The 18,086-nt window shown below is 37.0% G+C and overlaps 2 protein-coding genes across 6 annotated transcripts in view; both read right to left on the reverse strand.

The window, feature by feature from the left end:
- Positions 1 to 3,460, reverse strand: part of LOC114577190 (zinc finger protein 595-like) — a 16,664-nt gene extending 13,204 nt beyond the window's left edge. The window contains exon 1 of the mRNA XM_062079483.1: positions 3,391 to 3,460. Coding sequence (XP_061935467.1) covers positions 3,391 to 3,460 — 70 coding nt within the window. The remainder of the gene's footprint in view (positions 1 to 3,390) is intronic.
- Positions 582 to 18,086, reverse strand: part of LOC107992921 (longitudinals lacking protein, isoforms F/I/K/T-like) — a 27,718-nt gene continuing 10,213 nt past the window's right edge. For all 5 annotated transcript variants that reach the window (XM_062079573.1, XM_062079571.1, XM_062079572.1 and 2 more), the window contains one exon: positions 582 to 17,814. The gene's annotated coding sequence lies outside the window, so the exon portion shown is untranslated. The remainder of the gene's footprint in view (positions 17,815 to 18,086) is intronic.

Here is an 18,086-nt window from a genome sequence, read left to right on the forward strand (position 1 = left end):
TATCTCGCGTATTATCTCAATCCCTCGACGATACGTTTTCGATAATTATTTTTCGATAACGGTGAAGATAGGGATAAAGTTTTCTTTCTCCGAGATACCGGTCTTCTTTTCGTACCTCCAACGTGTTTCCTTCGTGTTTATTCCGTGTTTTTGTTCACTTTGTAGCAGCGGTTGTAGTCCAGTAGCCTTCGTGTTTCGTCCTTTGATTGATTCGCATTCGCTCGAGTTTAACAGTCGTCCCTGAAACTCAAGCAACGCGTCGATTAATAATCGATATCCGGTGTTTAAAGGAATGCCAGATTCGTGAAAATATTCGCGCTAGTCGTTAAGATTTTTCCCGAAGCCTCCCCTTCTTCCCAGACGAGGAAGGCAATGTGTCTGTTCGATCGATCGACCTCGTTGAAGATTGGATCCACCAGCATCACCTGTGAAAAAAACAATATTGAATCAGTATGCGGAAATTCGAAATTCTCTTACCACTTTCTCTTCCCCTTATTTTTCTTTCATTGGCGTTGTCCGAACGTCCATAAACGATGATACAGGAGCGATGAGTGAAGAGCAAGAAATGGAACTCGAAGCGGTTTGCCTTTCTAGACTTTATTTTGCTCTAAATCGAATACAAGGCTCTCTACAAATTGACAAAAAAAAAAAGGAGGGAAACAAGCATTTTGGAATGTTCGAAAAGTCGAAACGATACGTGTACAAAAAAAGACAAAATGAAAAGGAAGCACAGTAGTGGTGTAAGAAAATGTAGAAGACGCGAACGATCGGCCAGCTGGATGGAATCGCGCGAATTCACCATTTTTACTTTCACTGGATCGCGTACGATACGCGCCGAATTTATTACGCGATTCGAATTTGGCGGCGAAACAAGATGGCGCGCCGTTCTCACGCGATTCCGCCCAATCGGCCGACCGATCGTTCTATAAAAATTTCACAAGCAAGCGACGCTTCTTCTTCGCGGCTGGTGAAAACACGAAAAACCGGTCGCTACGACGAATCGCTTAATTTAAACCGATTTTTCCCGCTTTCCCGTGGCAAGGGATTTGCCACGTTGTCCGCGATCGATCTTTCTTCGATCTCGATAATCGAGCGCACAATTCGATTGCTCGTGTGCCGCGCCACCCCTCGGAAACGGGTGCGTCGGCGTGCGTTTTACTTTCGTTACATGCATGTGTGGATTCGTCGCAAGAGAACAAGCAAAAAAAAATTATCTAGAAAGAAAGAATATCGTTATCATCATAGCGTAATCGTTAATAATTATTGCTCTCTAAATAATATTAATATAAAATGGAGACAAAAATGTAATAATAAATCATCGTTCGTTGGCAAATACATGGCGACAAAGAAATTACGATTACAAATATGTTTTGCGTTCGAGGCGCTGAGCGGAAGTTGTAGTTGCGTTACTCTTTTTTTTTTCTTTTCTTTTATTTTTTTTACGTGCTCTCTGTTCTTTCTCTCTCGCATACACACACGATATACACGCATACCTACACTTTCTCCTACTTTTACTCCTTCTTCTCTCGTCTCTCGTCCCTTTCTCTCTGATATTAAATCGCTTACTTTCACTCGCTCTCTCTCTCTCTCTCTCTTGCTCTCTGTTTCTCTCACTCTCTTTCTCTCTCTCTCTCTCATTCTGTCTCTGCACACGTAAAGGCACACACACGTACGCATACTCTTTCTCTTCCTCCTCATACAATTCAGCAGCGGTGCTTGTACTAATTATAAGAATATCGTAGTTAAGATCGAGCGCGAGATTCCCTTGGTAGCGCCAAACAGTGAAATTTAATTCGAGACTCCGCGATATAATAATACTTTTGTATTCCAGTATTGGACAGTTTTTTTTTTTTTTTTTTTCGTTTCGATGGATTATCGATGGACGTAATTCGTGGAATCAAGATCACTCTCGCGTCAATGTCGCGCACCGGAAGAAATTGTCCCGGAAGTGGAACAAGTTACCGTGGCCAAGGGATATCTCGATCTCGATTCGTTTTCGTCGCGGCCTCGTGCCACGCGCGGTAAATTCGCTATTTTATTCGTTAGAGATAATTGTACTGTTTTAATTAAACGCGAACGAACGAAAAAAAAAAAAAAAGTAGTCATTGTAAAGGAACGCGAGTATCGGTGACACTCGTTACTATAAAAAAAAAAAAAAAAAAAAAAAAGAAAACAAATATAATAGGTGATACAAAAGGGGCTAGGGTGGGGTAGATGGATGGGGACGGGGGAAAAAAAAACAAAAGAACAAGGAGAAACGTATAAGAAATAAATAGAAATCGAAGTAAAATGAAAAAAAAAAAAAAAAAAAAAAAAAAAAAACACATATCGGGAATCACATTGCAGTTGGTGTTTTAGGAAAATCGTGGATAAAAAGGAACAAAATGTATGTATGTATGTATGTAAACGCGCAGGGGATGGTGGAGTCACTATGTATATAATATGGATCGACAACGAAGATGAGTACGTCTTAGCGGATACATTGGCAGTATAAAGGCGAGTGATCGAGATTTAAATTCTGTTTTTTCTTCGGCGTAAATAAATAATTTCTAAAAAAATATCACTGGTCTCAAGATGTTCGGCGAGTGTCACCATCGTAAATTGATAGATCGCTTTAATTTCCGCTGGATAACTTCCTCCTTCCTCTGTCCTTTATTCGCGAAAAATCAAATATCCAGCGACAATTTAATAATCGTTTGAATTATCGTGCTTACTTTCTTCGAAAGCAGAAAGGATAGGATGAAGGAGGAAGATCCATCGAGATTAAACGGCGATTAAGTTTCTCTCTGTACGGTGACACTCGGCCGATAATACCGTAGAAATTCGTTCACAGCTGGATGCGCCCAGCGCCTCTTGATTTCTTTTTTTCTTTTTCTTTTTTTTTCTTTTTTCTTTTTTTTTTTCCCCTCTCCTTCGTCTATTCTAAAATCTAAGTGTTTTACTTGAAGGCACTTAACACAAGGCTCTCTCGGTTCAAAAGCTATACTTCTCTCGGTATTATCTTGTCTCGTGACGCTTTTCGTGACGCTTCGCTCTCGTTACGCCCTCTTTTTCTCTCTTTCTCTTATTCTCTCTTTTCGTTCCCTCCAGCATCTTTTTTCTTTCTTAGACGAGTTTTTTTTTCGCGAACACACGTTGCGCAAAAAAAAAAAATATCTGGGAAAACTGTCGGCTAATTTTTCTTTTTCTTATCATTTCTATCACACAAGATCGTGTGTGGTCCACGCCAAGAAAGAAATAGTGATTTTCGTAAAAAGAAAAAAAATAAAAAAAAAATAAAAAAAAATAAAAATAAAAAATAAAAAATTATAAAAAAAAAGAAAAAAAAAGAACTCGATAAACGTTTCCTGAACGACGAGTGTAACGTGAACGAAGTGCGTTTCGCAGTACCTGACTGCTTGTTCAAAATTTTTTGCTTATTAGTACGATTGATTGATAGTACGACATTTGTTAAATACATTCTAGTACGATTTATCTCGGGTTAAGAGGGATGATAGTGTACCATCCCCCTCTCTTTGTTTCCCTTCCGACAGTAAACGCGTTGTTCGCCCCCGCTTATTTATCATGTTCGCGTTCTATCGCAATATATATATATACATATATATATATATGTATATATATGTATATATATATATGTATATAGGCTATATCTACATATTATATTATATTATAAGTATATTAACTCGAGTCGAGAGCCAAATATAATATTATTATTATTTTTTTTTTCCTTTTTTTTCTTTTTGGGAGCATTCGAGATTAGACTCGGAAAACACCGGGTAATTAACGATTTAAGGTACAATATCGCGATGCGATCTCATTTTTAGAAGAGAATTCAAACGCGTCCTCTAGCGATTCTGTTACACAGAAAGCGCCATCTAAGCGTTTTCGTTCTCGGCTCGTTTCTCTTTCGACCCGAGTGTTCCGAGTGTGCGCAAGTTTTTCGACGTTGCCTGTCCATAAGTATTTCTTTCTCTATAATAATTTTCCTTTTTTTTTAAATTTTCTTAACATATATAAACGCATCTTTTTGGAGACACGATTGAAAATCGTTTCTTTTTTACCGACCTTTTATAGCCTTTTTTTAGCCTTCTTGTCTTCGCTAAAAAAAACGAGTAATCTAAATGAGTAATATCTTTTATCATTCTTACTTCTTTACTATACACGATAGAACGCGATACCTCGTTCTGTCATCAATACCTTCCTTCTCTTATCGATCTTATCCTATATCCTTCTCTCTCGCACTTTATCGTGCACAGTATATTGGTAAATTGATACGCGTCACGCGTAACAAGAGCAACCGATTCGTCGAAACTAGTACGGCCGAAGAATGTTCACACGAATTTAGACAGATATATTTATATATATAATATATATATGTATACACATGTAATATATAATATATAATATTATATATATATAATATATGTATTTCGCCCAAGTGGAAACGAAAGTTAAAAAGTTTTCAACGGGGCGTCGCCAGATCGAAAAGGCAAATTTCGTGGGCTTTCTCTCTCTCTCTCTCTCTCTTTCTCTCCCTTTCTCTTTCTCTCTCTCTCTCTCTCTCTCGCTCCTTCTTGCTTTTCTTCTTCTCTCTTTTCTTCCCCTTTCATTCACGCACATACACGCACACATACGCACAGGACAAATACACGCGCATACACCCCTTTCTCACTCTCTTCCTCTCAATCTCTCTTTTCGTTTCTAACCTAATCTATCTGTCTACTGTCTACTCATTCGATTAATTCGCTCGCACTTTCACGTTTACGCGTTTCACTTCCCTACGTGTCTCGGTTCTAACCATCTTAAAAAAGCGAAATTGCTTTGCAATCGAAAATCTTATATCTTTCGGAAATTTCTTTTTCTTTTTCCTTTGTCCAAGGTATAATAGAATAGAAATATAATATATATATCATACAAAAAATAAAGCGCTGTACTTTCTAAATTCCTGGATGGCATTTATTTGTCCCGCTTTTCGCGAATCGCCCTACGTCATATCGTCCTACTTTATTACACACGAATTCAATTTCCCATGCTACTACTACGTTCGCCGGGACCGTTTCTAATCATACGTTATATAAGCTTCTTCCTTCCGACAAGTGCCGCGAAATAAAAGAAAATAATCCGGCCGTTTGAGAAACCACACTCATTTTTACTCATTTAGTACTAAAAATGATAAAGGTTTATAAAATATATATAATATCTTTTTCCTTCTCCTCTTTCTCCCTATGTTATTAATACAAATTTCGAATAATCGAAAAATCTTTTAATCGCGTTAAAACTATCTTCTTAATAAATAGAATATATTTTTCTCAAAAAAAAACAAAAGAAAAAAAAAAGAAAAAAATATATAAATCCTAATAATAACTCTTCGATCGTACTAAGGAAATTTCATAAGGGAATTAAATTCAAAGCAGGCAAGTGAAGTTTCTCGTCGGACCTTAAAACGTTAAACGTTCGTCGTTAGAAGTATCACACTGGGCGCGTAAATCGCGATCTAATCGCGAGCTACGTAATTATTATCGAAATTCCCCCGGACGAGTCGAAAATTACCGATGATGATCCGTGGTAAAAACACTAGAATCTGTCCTCCGCTCTAGATGCATTTCAATGCCAAAATGTGAAATACAAAATGAAAAATATCAAAATATCTTTTTCTCTGTCTTCCCTATATAACGATACCGAATCTCTTATATCCTCGATATAATATAAAAATACTTTCAAATTTCAACAATTATTGATAAACCGAGCCATTTACTTTTTAAACAATCGTACTCTATCCTCATATAGTCACTTAATAAAATCTTCCTTCGAATCAATGTATTATTAATTTATTGATATTTTCATTCATATGAAATTCTAATAAGTTGGATATTATTTTGGTCAATTTTCCAAATTATGATAATTTGTTATTGAATCATTATTATTATTTTTTTTTTGTTTTTTACTGATTGCGATTTGAAAAACTAAGAATTAATATTATTCTTAACGTTTTATTCTAATCGTTTTTTTCTTATACAAAGATCCCAAAGCTTCACGGTTGTGAAAATTTATTAAAAGCGAAAACGTTTCGATAAGAATTAATTCAAAAAACAATTTTTTTGATAAAAAAAATTAACAAAGATTCTTTTAAGTGACTGTACTTTCTTCCACTTGCTTAACATTTTCCGAAACATTGACGATCACAAAATCTTTGCCGGGTCAAAAAGGCCAAATAAATTAAAAAAAAAAAAGAAGAACTTATATATATATATATATATATCTGCTTCGTCGCCGTTCCTTTTAAAAAAATGCCATCTCGATAATTGCAATGCATTACATGATAGCATTATTATCATTATTATTATTATTATTACTTTTTAAAATTATTTTTAAATTTATCTTCGGTTAGAGCATTCCCAATCCCAAACCGACACCCAAAATAAAGAAAAATTCAAGGAAATCTACCTTTGCTCGACGCGATTAGCCAATATTCGTAATGGAAAAAAAATTACTTAATTATAAAAAGAAAGATAAAAAAAAAGTAAGTAAACATATTACAATAAGCCCAATTACAATGCGTAAAGATTCGAGTTAAACCTGATTAAAAGCGGTAATAATTAGCACGAGGGATTACACGCTCGTAAAGAACCTAATCCAATTTTTCTTTTTTTTTTTTTTTTTCTTTACGAAAAACTTCTCGTGTTTGTGTATACGTGTGTGTTGTTCATGCACATTTTGTTTTCGTGTACAATGTCTCTGTGTAATGTCTCTTTTTTATTTACCTAAAAAATTCTATAGCTCTTCTTTCCCCTCTTTCTAATCGCGATTTCTTTACATATGTATGTATGTATATATATATAAATATATATAAATATATATATATATACATATACATATATACTTTTTTAAATTTTTTTTCTTTTTTCCTTTCTCTTACATTTTTCGAAACCGACGGCAATCCCCGGAATTTTCTCGAACGACATCCATCGTTCCTAATTTTTTTTCTCTTTTCTCTTTCCACCTTTGTTCCCTTCATCGTCCCGTTTCCTAACCTTATTTCTCCTTCTCTTATACGTCAGTTAAAAAAAATATCAACGTTTTCAGCAATCAAGCAAAACGATCCCTGCATAAATTTCAATCGCGGAAGAAAGTTGCGCCCGATAAATTCATTTTTTTTTCTTTTCTTTTCTTTTTTTTTTTTTCTTCAATATTCGCAAGAATATGTTTATATTCGCGTTTCTTTCTCTCGTCGAACGCTACGAAAGGCACATGTTGTTACCTACAATTTTACAATTGTACAAAATTTTATGTATGCCGTTTTATTCATTTCTTCTTTTTTTTCACACGTCCCATCAGATTATCTCGCCATCGTCGTTGAGCTTGATCGATCGGTTAACTTTCTGAGAAAAAGCTAAGCGAGAGCTTTCGGATTTATATTACACAATCGAAGATCTAGAAATTAGAATGGAATAATATAAGCGAGTGATACAAAGGAAAAATCGATAAGAAAATGTAAGATAGAGGTAATCGGAATTTTAACCTCTGAAGAAATTATTCCCTAATTTACGAAGACGAATTTTAATCCGTAAAAGTATCCTCAAGTTTGCGTTCAATCCTCAGACCTCTTTGATTAAAATGTCCTGAACTTTTATTTTTAAAAGATACATTTTAAAATATCATCACTTCCATGTATATCCTTTGACTTTTAAACTAAGATTAAAAAGTTGTGTGCGTTTTTTAAGAATCAGAATATCAAATCTAATTTATTCCTCTAAAAGAAATTATCTCTTTGTGAACTTTCCTTTCTTCAACTAACTTTGCATACGTGTTTAAAAAATAACACGTGAGATGAGACACTTTAACCAAGAAGAGAACAGATTGGGAACGAATAGCCAATCGCAATTGAAGAAACAATCGATGAACTGAGTTCTCGATTGACGAGGGAAGAAGAAAAACTTTCGATAAATATTGAATGATCGACTGCTGTCAAAAAGATTGGACAAATTAAAGAAAGAAAGCACGAAAGCTTGATATATCCTTGCGAATGGATCTCGACGAAGTCGATTCCGGATCGTGTAATCCGCTCAACGATTTTCGTTTATCGCCTTTTCTTTTCGTTTCTTCTTTTTTTCTCTTTTTTTTTTCTTTTTTTTCCCCCTTATCACGACTACCTAACACGACCTCTTTCGAACGTTTCCTCCACTCGAAATTACCCTTTCACGCAGACGCATACACTCTCTTTCGCTCTCTGTTTCCACTCGTTTTGCTCAGTTAATGGCGCGTTTCCATTGGGCATCCTTTGATCGGTTAATCGAATCGATCGAGCTCCGAAATTCAAAATTACAGTATTTTTCTTTTTTCGTTGAACAATTGTGACCAATTTGTCGACCAATAGTTTTATCTATTCTTGAAGGATATAAGTATACTTTTCATAATTTAAATAAAGATACAAGTACAACGTTGTCTCTATTATTATTAAATATTGCTATAAGATAAGTAACAATTCTTTAATTTCTTTAATTCTTTAATAAAGAAATTAAATTTATTAAAAGATATATATATATATATATATATATATATATATAAAATATACATATATATATATATATATATATAAAAATAATAATCTCAATAAAATCATCCTTCAAGAAGTTAACTCTTGTTTCCGCATTTTCTTGGAAAATATTTATCTATTTCAAAAATATTTCACTTTTCGAAAGATCATTTTTTCTCAATTGAAGATCACATAACAAGGAACAAGAAAAAAAAGAAATTCTAATTCCAATGATATAAATTCGATGTCTTGAGATCGATCAATCATATCGATCAAAATATCGCCCAATATAAACGCGTATTCTCTCCGAGAAACATCATCACTCCATTTATCTCTTTTAATTATTAATTATCTCCGGCTTGGCCGAGCACAGATTCTCGCGCTAAAGGAGAACGCTAAGGCGTCTCTTCTCGTTTCTTTTCTTCTCTGCTTAGATAATATATATAATATTTATATATTTATATATATATTTATAAAAAAAAAAAAAAAAAGAAAGGAGTCATTAAATCCTACGTAATCTACCTAATAGTACTTCTTACGTGCCTAATAATCTAGTAATCTCCGTCGATGACGGCGGTCGGTCGTGGCTCGTCGACCTTCGAAATCACCGCTCTTAATATGATTTTCAAGCATTTCATCCCCTAACAATAATAATAATAATAATAATAATTATTCCCGCGAACGTTTTTTTTTCCTTTTTTTTTTTTGATACCAGCTCTGATCTCGTTCGATTTTTATTAAATTTTCTTCTCTTTCTTTCTTTCTTTGCTTTTTTTTCCCTTTTTTCTCTTTCTCTCCCTCTCTCTCTCTCTCTCTCTCTTTCTTTCTCGACCGCCGTCACGCATCAAGGCCTCGCGAGGCAGTAGTATATTATCGATTAATATTATTCAGTAACTATGCATCAGAGACGATCCATATTTTTTTTTTTTTTTTTAATCGTTAACGCTATTTTTCTTTACCGTCTTCCCGCCGTCGTCGCAGTAACTACATCTACATCTCCAAGCCCTTACACTACACTCCTGGTGTATCATTTGGATAATTCTTTCTCGATTCTATTTCGTCAAAAAAAATGTTCTTACGCTCGCTCACGCTCCACGCGAGCGCGAGCATCTTCGTCTCCGTCCTCCCTCAATTCCTCTCCCTGATCATCATCCTTTCTCTCTCTTTCTCGTTGTCCTCGTCGTTTCTCGCTCGTTTGTTCGCTCAATGCACGATTACACGCGTCTACGAACGAGTTCTCGACCGATCGAATAACGTAAACAGAGAAATGTGACCGGGCAAAGTGAGAGGAAAAAAAACTATGTACGGGTCGAAAGGATATAATGGAGAATGGCTAGTTATTGCACTCGTGTGGAGAAACGGTCGATCCTGGCCTGCTTCGTTTCGCTTTATTCGAAAGCGGTCGAAGGGATCGTTTTCGAACGTCGATCTAGACGATTCTCTCCCTTTAAAGCGCTATTGTCGGGGCTATTGTCAATCGGATTAAGATTGTTGTAAAATGTATACACAAATGTGTGCATATATGTTTATGTGTATGTATATGTTCTCGATACGAGAATCGACTCTTCGTGACCGAGAAGGATGGTGTGCGCGAGCTATGATACGATCGAGAACTCGTCCTAGGAAAACGCGGAGAGAATGCAGTCAACGACAGAAAAAAAAAAAAAAAAAAATAATTATAATAATATTATAGAATTAAACCTACCGCTTTCTCGTTCGCGTCAGACGTTGCGCTTACTTACACTGTATAATATGAATTACGAGTATAGTATAGTATTGTATAGTATAGTATAGCATAATATAGTTTAGTTTAGTTTAGCTTGTCTCATAAATATTGTCTACAGTATGGAAAGTCGGGCAGCCGTGACGCGCGCATTTGGCGTAGGAATACGGGACTCGATGCCAGGTATTTCTTTTTTTTTTTCTTTTTTTTTTTGCCGAGCACGGATCTTTGATCCACCATCATCCTACTCCGCGATATTGGAAAACTTCGAATCTGTTGCGGATATAGATGGCAACGAATTTGCATCGTTTCGAATGCAACTCTACCTTTTTTCAATATCGTTGAATCCTTTGAAGGTCTTGAATGTTGAATCTCGATAGGATTTATAGATTTTCAAATTCTGATCGTAATTAAACTATTACTTGAGAGAAATATCGGAGTATCTGGAATTCGAACGATCGTGAATGATTCGGAGTGAATATATACGTCATAAAATTGGACAAGAACTTTGTAAATTCAAACATTCGAGATCTGTCAAAATTCAATAATAAATATTTATCAATATTTTTAAAAGTTGCAAGTTTTAATCACGTTCGAAACGACTCAAATTCGAATAATCCTTCGAATTTATTTCGAAGTTGAGATTCAGGTACCGAACGCTATTTGTGGCTGAGAATAAATCGAACGAATCAACTGCTCGAAGAACAATAACGACAAAAGTGAGAAAGTAGTATATACGATTGATGAAAGAAAAAAAAAAAATCGCGATTACGGTATCTATAATGTGGAAGAACTTTGTACGAAAGGCTGGACGATGGGGAAGGACGGAAAGCGAACCGTCATTTTATATTCCCGCGCTCGGCCATTTTGGTTCCGCGACACTTTGAAGGATCGTTGTATCGAGCCGGTTGACGTGCTTCTAGGCTTATCGGCAGTGCATTAAAAAAATATCGTACGAGGATGATCTTAACTCGAGCAATCACTTAATTAAAAAGCAATAATTATTACGCGTTATATAATATAAATATATGTATATACTTAAATGCATCGTATAGGAATCTACTAGGTTCGTGTATCTGGCAGTCTGACGATCACAATGCTATAGGAATATCCCGCTGAACTTAAAAAAATATATGTCTAATTAGTGTGTGTACGCCTGTATAGCGCGCATGAGCGCTCTCGATTAGTCTTATGGGATTGCGTGTATATGTCTACATGTATACGTATGTATGTTCGTAATTATATATCATGGATGTGTGTGTGTGTGTGTGTTTATGTGTATGTGTGTGTGTGCGTGTGTTCCTTTAGAGTTCTGCGTATGGAAGGAAGCATTAGTGAGAAGCAAAAGACGATTCGGTCTTACAAATGATACCGAATCGGTGCTTAATACTGTACCCTCTCTAGTTGACCGCTTGGCGGCAGCAGCGACGAAGGGATATCGTAAAATGGCTGCCTTTCTCGAAAAGGCGAGTCGGAAATGACAATGGGTGTCCAACCCATTCGCGGACCGCGTGTAAAATGGGAACGTCGCGTATCGTGTAGTGTGTGAGTTTTTATGCGATTCGTTGAACGCGACGAAATGTAATCTTCTCTCGATTCGAGTGAACTTAGCGCTTAAAGAACAAGTTTGGTGTATCCGTGTTTGAATCCTAACCTTTGATACAGGAAGCACGAGAATCAGTTCGATACCGCGATACCGAATGAGTTTTAAAGAAAAAAAAATTCGTGATGTGAAATTTCGAAAGTGGAGTTTTCTCTTTTCTCTTTTTCATTTTTTTCCCTTTTTTCTTTTTTTTTTTGTATTCTTTTTTTCTTTCTCTCTTTCTCTTTTTCTCTTTTTGCGTCCCCGGTGAGCCACACGCGCACGGCATAGCCCGTTTAAAAATATGGAACCAGTGTGACCAGAATGGTTGCTATGGAAGAGCTCCGGTTTACCGGACGGTCTTAATCCGACTCGGGGCGGGCTGTTCTCTAGCGGACGACTCTAAAACTTCGAAAGGATATCGTGATTCTTGTTCGCCTCGATTCTTTCTCCGAAACCGTATTGGCTAGCTTCTAGGATCCATGGAAACACGCGTTGGAATTGTGTACGGTGATCGGTGAAAACACTGTAGTGCCTGACGATCGATCGAATAGAGATTTGTGTTGGTAAATTTAAATTAATTAAATATATACGTCATTCGTCTTATCGAGATAGATAAAAGTCGGCTGATTCATCGGGATACAGTGTCTCCAACGATTCGATTTATACACGATACGATGAATTATTTCGTTGATCGACGGTCGATCGTAGGAAATCTCGATTCGCTTTTCGGTGTTGTATTCGAACGAATACGAACACCGTAACGCGAAAAGAGCGTTGCGTACAATCGCCTCGATCGAGGAGAAACGTTCTAACATTTTCTCACGGTGGATTCAAGTGGACGACGATTGCCTTGCGAAGGCAGCGCCCCGAGCGGGAGATTGACGCGGTCTCTCGTTTATTCGCGGTGCATCTCGTTACGCGAAAAAAAAAATAAAAATTATAATAACATTAGTCGATCGATTAATCAATATTAATCAATTAATAATAATTAATAATAATAAACCTTAGAAAACGTTAAAAAAAATAGAATCGAAAATCGAGATAAGGAGGATCGGCAGTAAATAACCGAGTGATATATGTCGGAGGATATCGCGGAGTTGCCGCGATAATTCAACTAGCCGCGTCGTCTTTCGGTCTCACCGCTCTCGATCGTTCGTTCGTTCTGGATCCTTGCCGAATTTAGCCTCGTTCCATTTCTTCTTTTTTCTTTCTCGTCGTCCATTCTTCGTCGTTCCTCGATCGTTTCTACACGCATCTTCTTCTCTGCCTCTTTTCTACCGTATTCTATCACTCTACCTCGCATTCTCTCTCTCTCTCCCATTGTATGTCGTGTCTCTACGTGTACGTGAGTGTGTATATAAGTGTTCTATCTCTTTCTCTCTCTTTCTCTCCCCCCCCTTCCCTGTCTCTACGATCGTTGTTGGAACGTCAACCAAGCGCGAAAGAAGACGGGATAAATGCACATGGTCGATTAGAAAAAAAAACGCAACGTGGGTGGATCGTATCGATTCGGCCCCTCTTTCGCGCCCGGGCGACGACGTCGACGGTCACTCTCCGCGTTCACCAAGCCTCCTCGTTAAACGAGCTCCTGCTTGTATATCTTCTCTTTGTGCATCCGTTCCATATGCCGCGCGATGTGCATCTTCTGCTTCGCCCTGTACACACAGTGAGGGCATTGGAATTGGGGCTCCTTCCCGCACTCCCACTTCTGATGATTTCTCAGGCTACTCTTCAGCTTGTACACCCTTCCGCACGCCGGACAATTGAAACCCTCGGGATTCGAGGAGCTGGAACCGAGCCCTTTGCCCAATCCGCCGCCCGACCGCCACATGATCGAAGGAACGCTCCATCTTTGCCAGGCAGCCGCCCACTTTAGCCCGGTGATGCTTAGGTCTTCGGCTGGAACACATGATTCACGACTTTATTAGTTTATGCTGTTCACTTGGGACCGTGAGTCGATAGTTGGACGGTCTTTTTTTTTTCTTTATTTTTTTTTCTCTCTCTTTGTGTGTATATATATATATATATAATCCTGGGATGCGATCGTTCGATTTTCATTCGCTCGCTCGTGCGTGTTCGTCCGTTCTCACGGAGATGGATCGACCGAGCGTCGATCGGCCTCTCCGTTACTGTTTGTCGGTATATATCAATCGCAATGCGCGACTCTTGCGGTTGTTAAGCTTAAACGCTGGCCATCGACACAAAGCCGATCGAGAAACGCGATCGTTTCGAACTTGATCTTAGGCTCTACTGTGCCTAAGCGCGTGCGAAAGCGGTCTTCGGCTGGCGAACAGCGATATATGTATATTTGTATATACATATATATGTGTATATACATATATATATATCTATATATATATGTATATACACATTATATAATAAATATAGGATAAAGGAAAAATCGTATCTTTTCTCTTTCTCTTCTTTTGCATTTCTCTGATCTCTTTTTTTTTATTTTTTTTTTTTTCCTCTTTTCCTTTATCTGGCAAAAATTCGAAAAGAGAAAATTACCAGCTGTTCGAAGCGAAAGATCATTTTCGCCGGTTTCCTGAAAAGCGATCGCGTTTTGTTCGACGAAGATTCGTGAAGGAATCGTTCGGCCCGATCGGTATATAGTATTATTTCGGTTGTTTCGATCGGTACACGATTCGTTCTCGAGCTCGACCACCACTCCACGCGATCGAAATGGATCGTATTGGATTATATTATATATTGTCAAGGGAAGAGAGAATAATAATGCACGTTTGTCTCGTATCCCTACGTTCGAGCCCCAAGCAGCTAGCTATGAATTTCGCATACGAAGAAGGAGCGGTATTTGTGCGTGACGAAAGAAACAGAATTATATATATATAAATATATATGTGTATATATATATATACACATACATATATATACATATATATATATTATTCCTATTCCTTCGATTTATTTTTGAGAAAAGAAAAAAAGAAAAATAGAAAAAAAGGAAAGAAGAGAGAGAGAAAAAAATAACACAATCGTATCGTGTGTTCCATCCGTGATCCACACTTTTCTTTTTTTCTCTCTCTCTCTCTTCCACATGGCGGTGTCTGTTCCTTTCGACGCACAAGCGATAAAAAAGACGTGTTTCTATGTACAAGTTTTCGAGAGAAGAGTTAGTGCACATGCTACTCCCCTAATATATCGACGAGAGAAGGAGAGAAGAGAGAGGTCAAAAAAAAAATTCAATAGAGAGAGAGATGCAATTGCAATGTGGAAACGCGTCCGAAAAAAAAAACGAAGAAAAAGGGGAGGGGATCGCAACGATGGCCGGTGGTATTTCCGTCCGAACCGTGGGGATTAAATACAGCGGAGAAATTTTCATTTTTCTTTCTCTCTCTTTTCTTTTTTTCTCTTCTATTCTTTTCTTTCTCCTCGTCATCCGATTCCGACTTCCGGCTCTATTTTCCCCCACAATTGGATGAAACACGGGTACACCGATGCGATCGTTTACTTTCTACAACAATGTACAATATAATTTCTGATCATCATAGAAAAAAAAAATGATTCAGAGATGGAAGGAAACGAAGAGAGTCAAAGAGACAAAGAGAGAAAGAAAAGAAAGAAAGAAAGAAAGAGAAAGAGAAAGAGAGAGAGAAAGAGAAAATTGGAAAGAAGGAAAGAGAGAACGATTAAAGAGAAAGAGATAGGAGAAAACGAGAGAGCGAGAAGATATACATATATATCTTCATATATATATATGTGTGGGCACAATGCGAAAAAAGGAAAGTACAGAGTCTGGCAAACATCGTTGAGAAATATTTTTTTCGCTGTTAAAAAAAAAAAAAAAAAATTATCAGGTGTGTAACGTGAATACGCTTGAAACCGTTGATATTTCGTCAAGTTGAAATATAATTTACGAACGGATTAATTTACTATTTACGGAAGGATCAATTTTGCGGCGATACTCGATCGTGAATGGATATATATATATACATAAAAAAAATAAAAAAAGAATTGTAAAAATCAACGCGTAATGGCAAGGTATTAGATATATATATATGTATATTTGGGTGACGTTCTGATACTGATTTTCGTCTTTACGACACATTTATTTAATCAAACGTACGAAATACGATTTGGACTCGCTTAGTTAGAACGTTAATACTAGTCGCAAAATCATAATGCAACATTGAATGCGAATCGTAGATTTATCGCGTTATTTTTTTTTTTTTAAATACGAATCAGTCTTAAGTGAAAAGTTCGCACACGAACCTATTCGTCGTTTATCCTCCTAACACGCTTAACATAGAAAATAGTCTTACTTATCGTTTTACGATCTAAATCAAGTTTTTTGTTCTTTTTTTTTTTTTAAGGCTAATTCCTTCTTGCATATGTATGTATGTATGTGTGTGTGTGTGTGTGTATATGTATGCGTGTACTTTTTTTGTTTCCGCTCATCATTGTTCTTTTTTTGTTTCCTTTTTTCTTCTTTTTCTTCCTCTTCTTCTTCCTCTTCTTCTTTTTCTTCTTCTTTTTCTTCTTCTTCTTCTTTTTTTTTTTTTTCTTTTTTTTTATATATATATATATAGAAAACTCGCAAACTTTATTGTCTCGGTCGACGAATTTATATCTATCTCGTTAAGGCACTGGATGGAGTACAACTGTACATACGATCGACGGAGTTTTTGTTTCTCGCTTTAGAAAAATGTACAATTGTTCGAAATTTCGTCGCAAAGAAGGGAGGGGTGAGGAGGACGGTACGTGTATGTGGAAGGAGAGTAAGAGATCGCAAAACGTATAAAAAGAAAAAATAAAGCGCATGAAATTAACTAATAAATTCTATGTTACATATTTGTAAATAAATTATCAGTCGTGTTATTAAGCTTCGAAGTACAAGATTCACGATTACGATTATTTCGCACTTTTCAAAAGAAGGGAAAAAAAAAAAAAAAAAAAAAAACATCTTTGCTTAATTCCATTACAAAGCTAGCTCCATATTATTTCCTGCAATCCGATTAGATTAAAATCCGAAATTTCATTCATACAATTCTTCTCCAATCAATGTATATCTATCAATATATATATGATAATAAAAAAATCATTAAAAAAAAAAACACAGGAAAAATATATATCACGATACTAAACGCATTCAATACTTCTATATAATAGATCAGTTCTGCAAATAAAAATAATCTCTAAACGACTCGGATCAAAATCACTCGATGGGTGGTTCACTGATAAAACCCTGTCGAAGCTGCCCTTTCTTCTCATCGTTTCTTAACATTTTTACACAATAATAATAATAATAATAATAATAATAATAATAATAATAATAATAATAAAAATAAAAGGAGGGAAAGGAATGAACGACGCAAAGCTCGACTATTACCAGTTCCACGCATCAAATTCGTCAAAATTTCCAAAAGAAAAAAGGTGGCAGAGGGAGGTGAGAGTGATGATGGTGGGGGAGGGGGAGAGAAAAAAAAGAGAAAAAGTAAATAATCGCACAAAGTTCGACAAAGATCGTCAAAACGGATCGTCCCCGAGGATCGGTGATCTAAGAAAAAAATTTTCGCCGCGATACGAATATACGAACAATGTGTGAAAACGAGCGTGAAAACGATTCTTTCTTTCTCTCATTTTAATCTATCTCGAGCTTCGGCGTGTACGCGAGCAGGTATGCCTCCATGTCCCCGATTTTGTCCAAGTGTTGGCGGCGTATGTGTCGGAGCCAATGGGCTTTCCGCTTGCACCGTTGAGGGCAGAATGGGCACTGAAACTGTGGCTCCTTCCCGCACTCCCAGTGGACGTGTCTCTGCAGCGAGTCCTTCCTCATGTACGATCTTCCGCATCTGCTGCACCCGAACTGTCCCGGCGGCTTCTTGCCGACGTAGTTGCACGCCTTCGGTATCTTGAGCTCGGCGAACGGCAACAGCCCCTGCTCCTGGATCTTCCACGCTTGAACCGGCAGATCGGTGCTCTCCTCGAACGCTTTGCTCTCCCTCGTCCCATCTGCAATCGGTAAAAAGAAAAAGCGAGTTTAGCCCTGCTCCCAATTCATCGCCGCGACACCGCTCCGTAAAGAGAGGGGGAGAGGAAAAAAAAAAAAAAAAAAGAAAAAAGAAAAGAACACTTCGTGAACACACACTTTTGCGTAATATTATTGCACACGTGTACGCGTGTGCTTTTGTTTCCCTCTTTATATATCTCTCTCTCGAGGCAACCCCTTATAGGTTCATCGATCGGTTGATCGGTTTCATTCTCAACCCCAGAAAGAAAAAAAA

The sequence above is a fragment of the Apis cerana genome, linkage group LG9 (assembly GCF_029169275.1).
Source record: "Apis cerana isolate GH-2021 linkage group LG9, AcerK_1.0, whole genome shotgun sequence".
NCBI lineage: Eukaryota > Metazoa > Arthropoda > Insecta > Hymenoptera > Apidae > Apis > Apis cerana.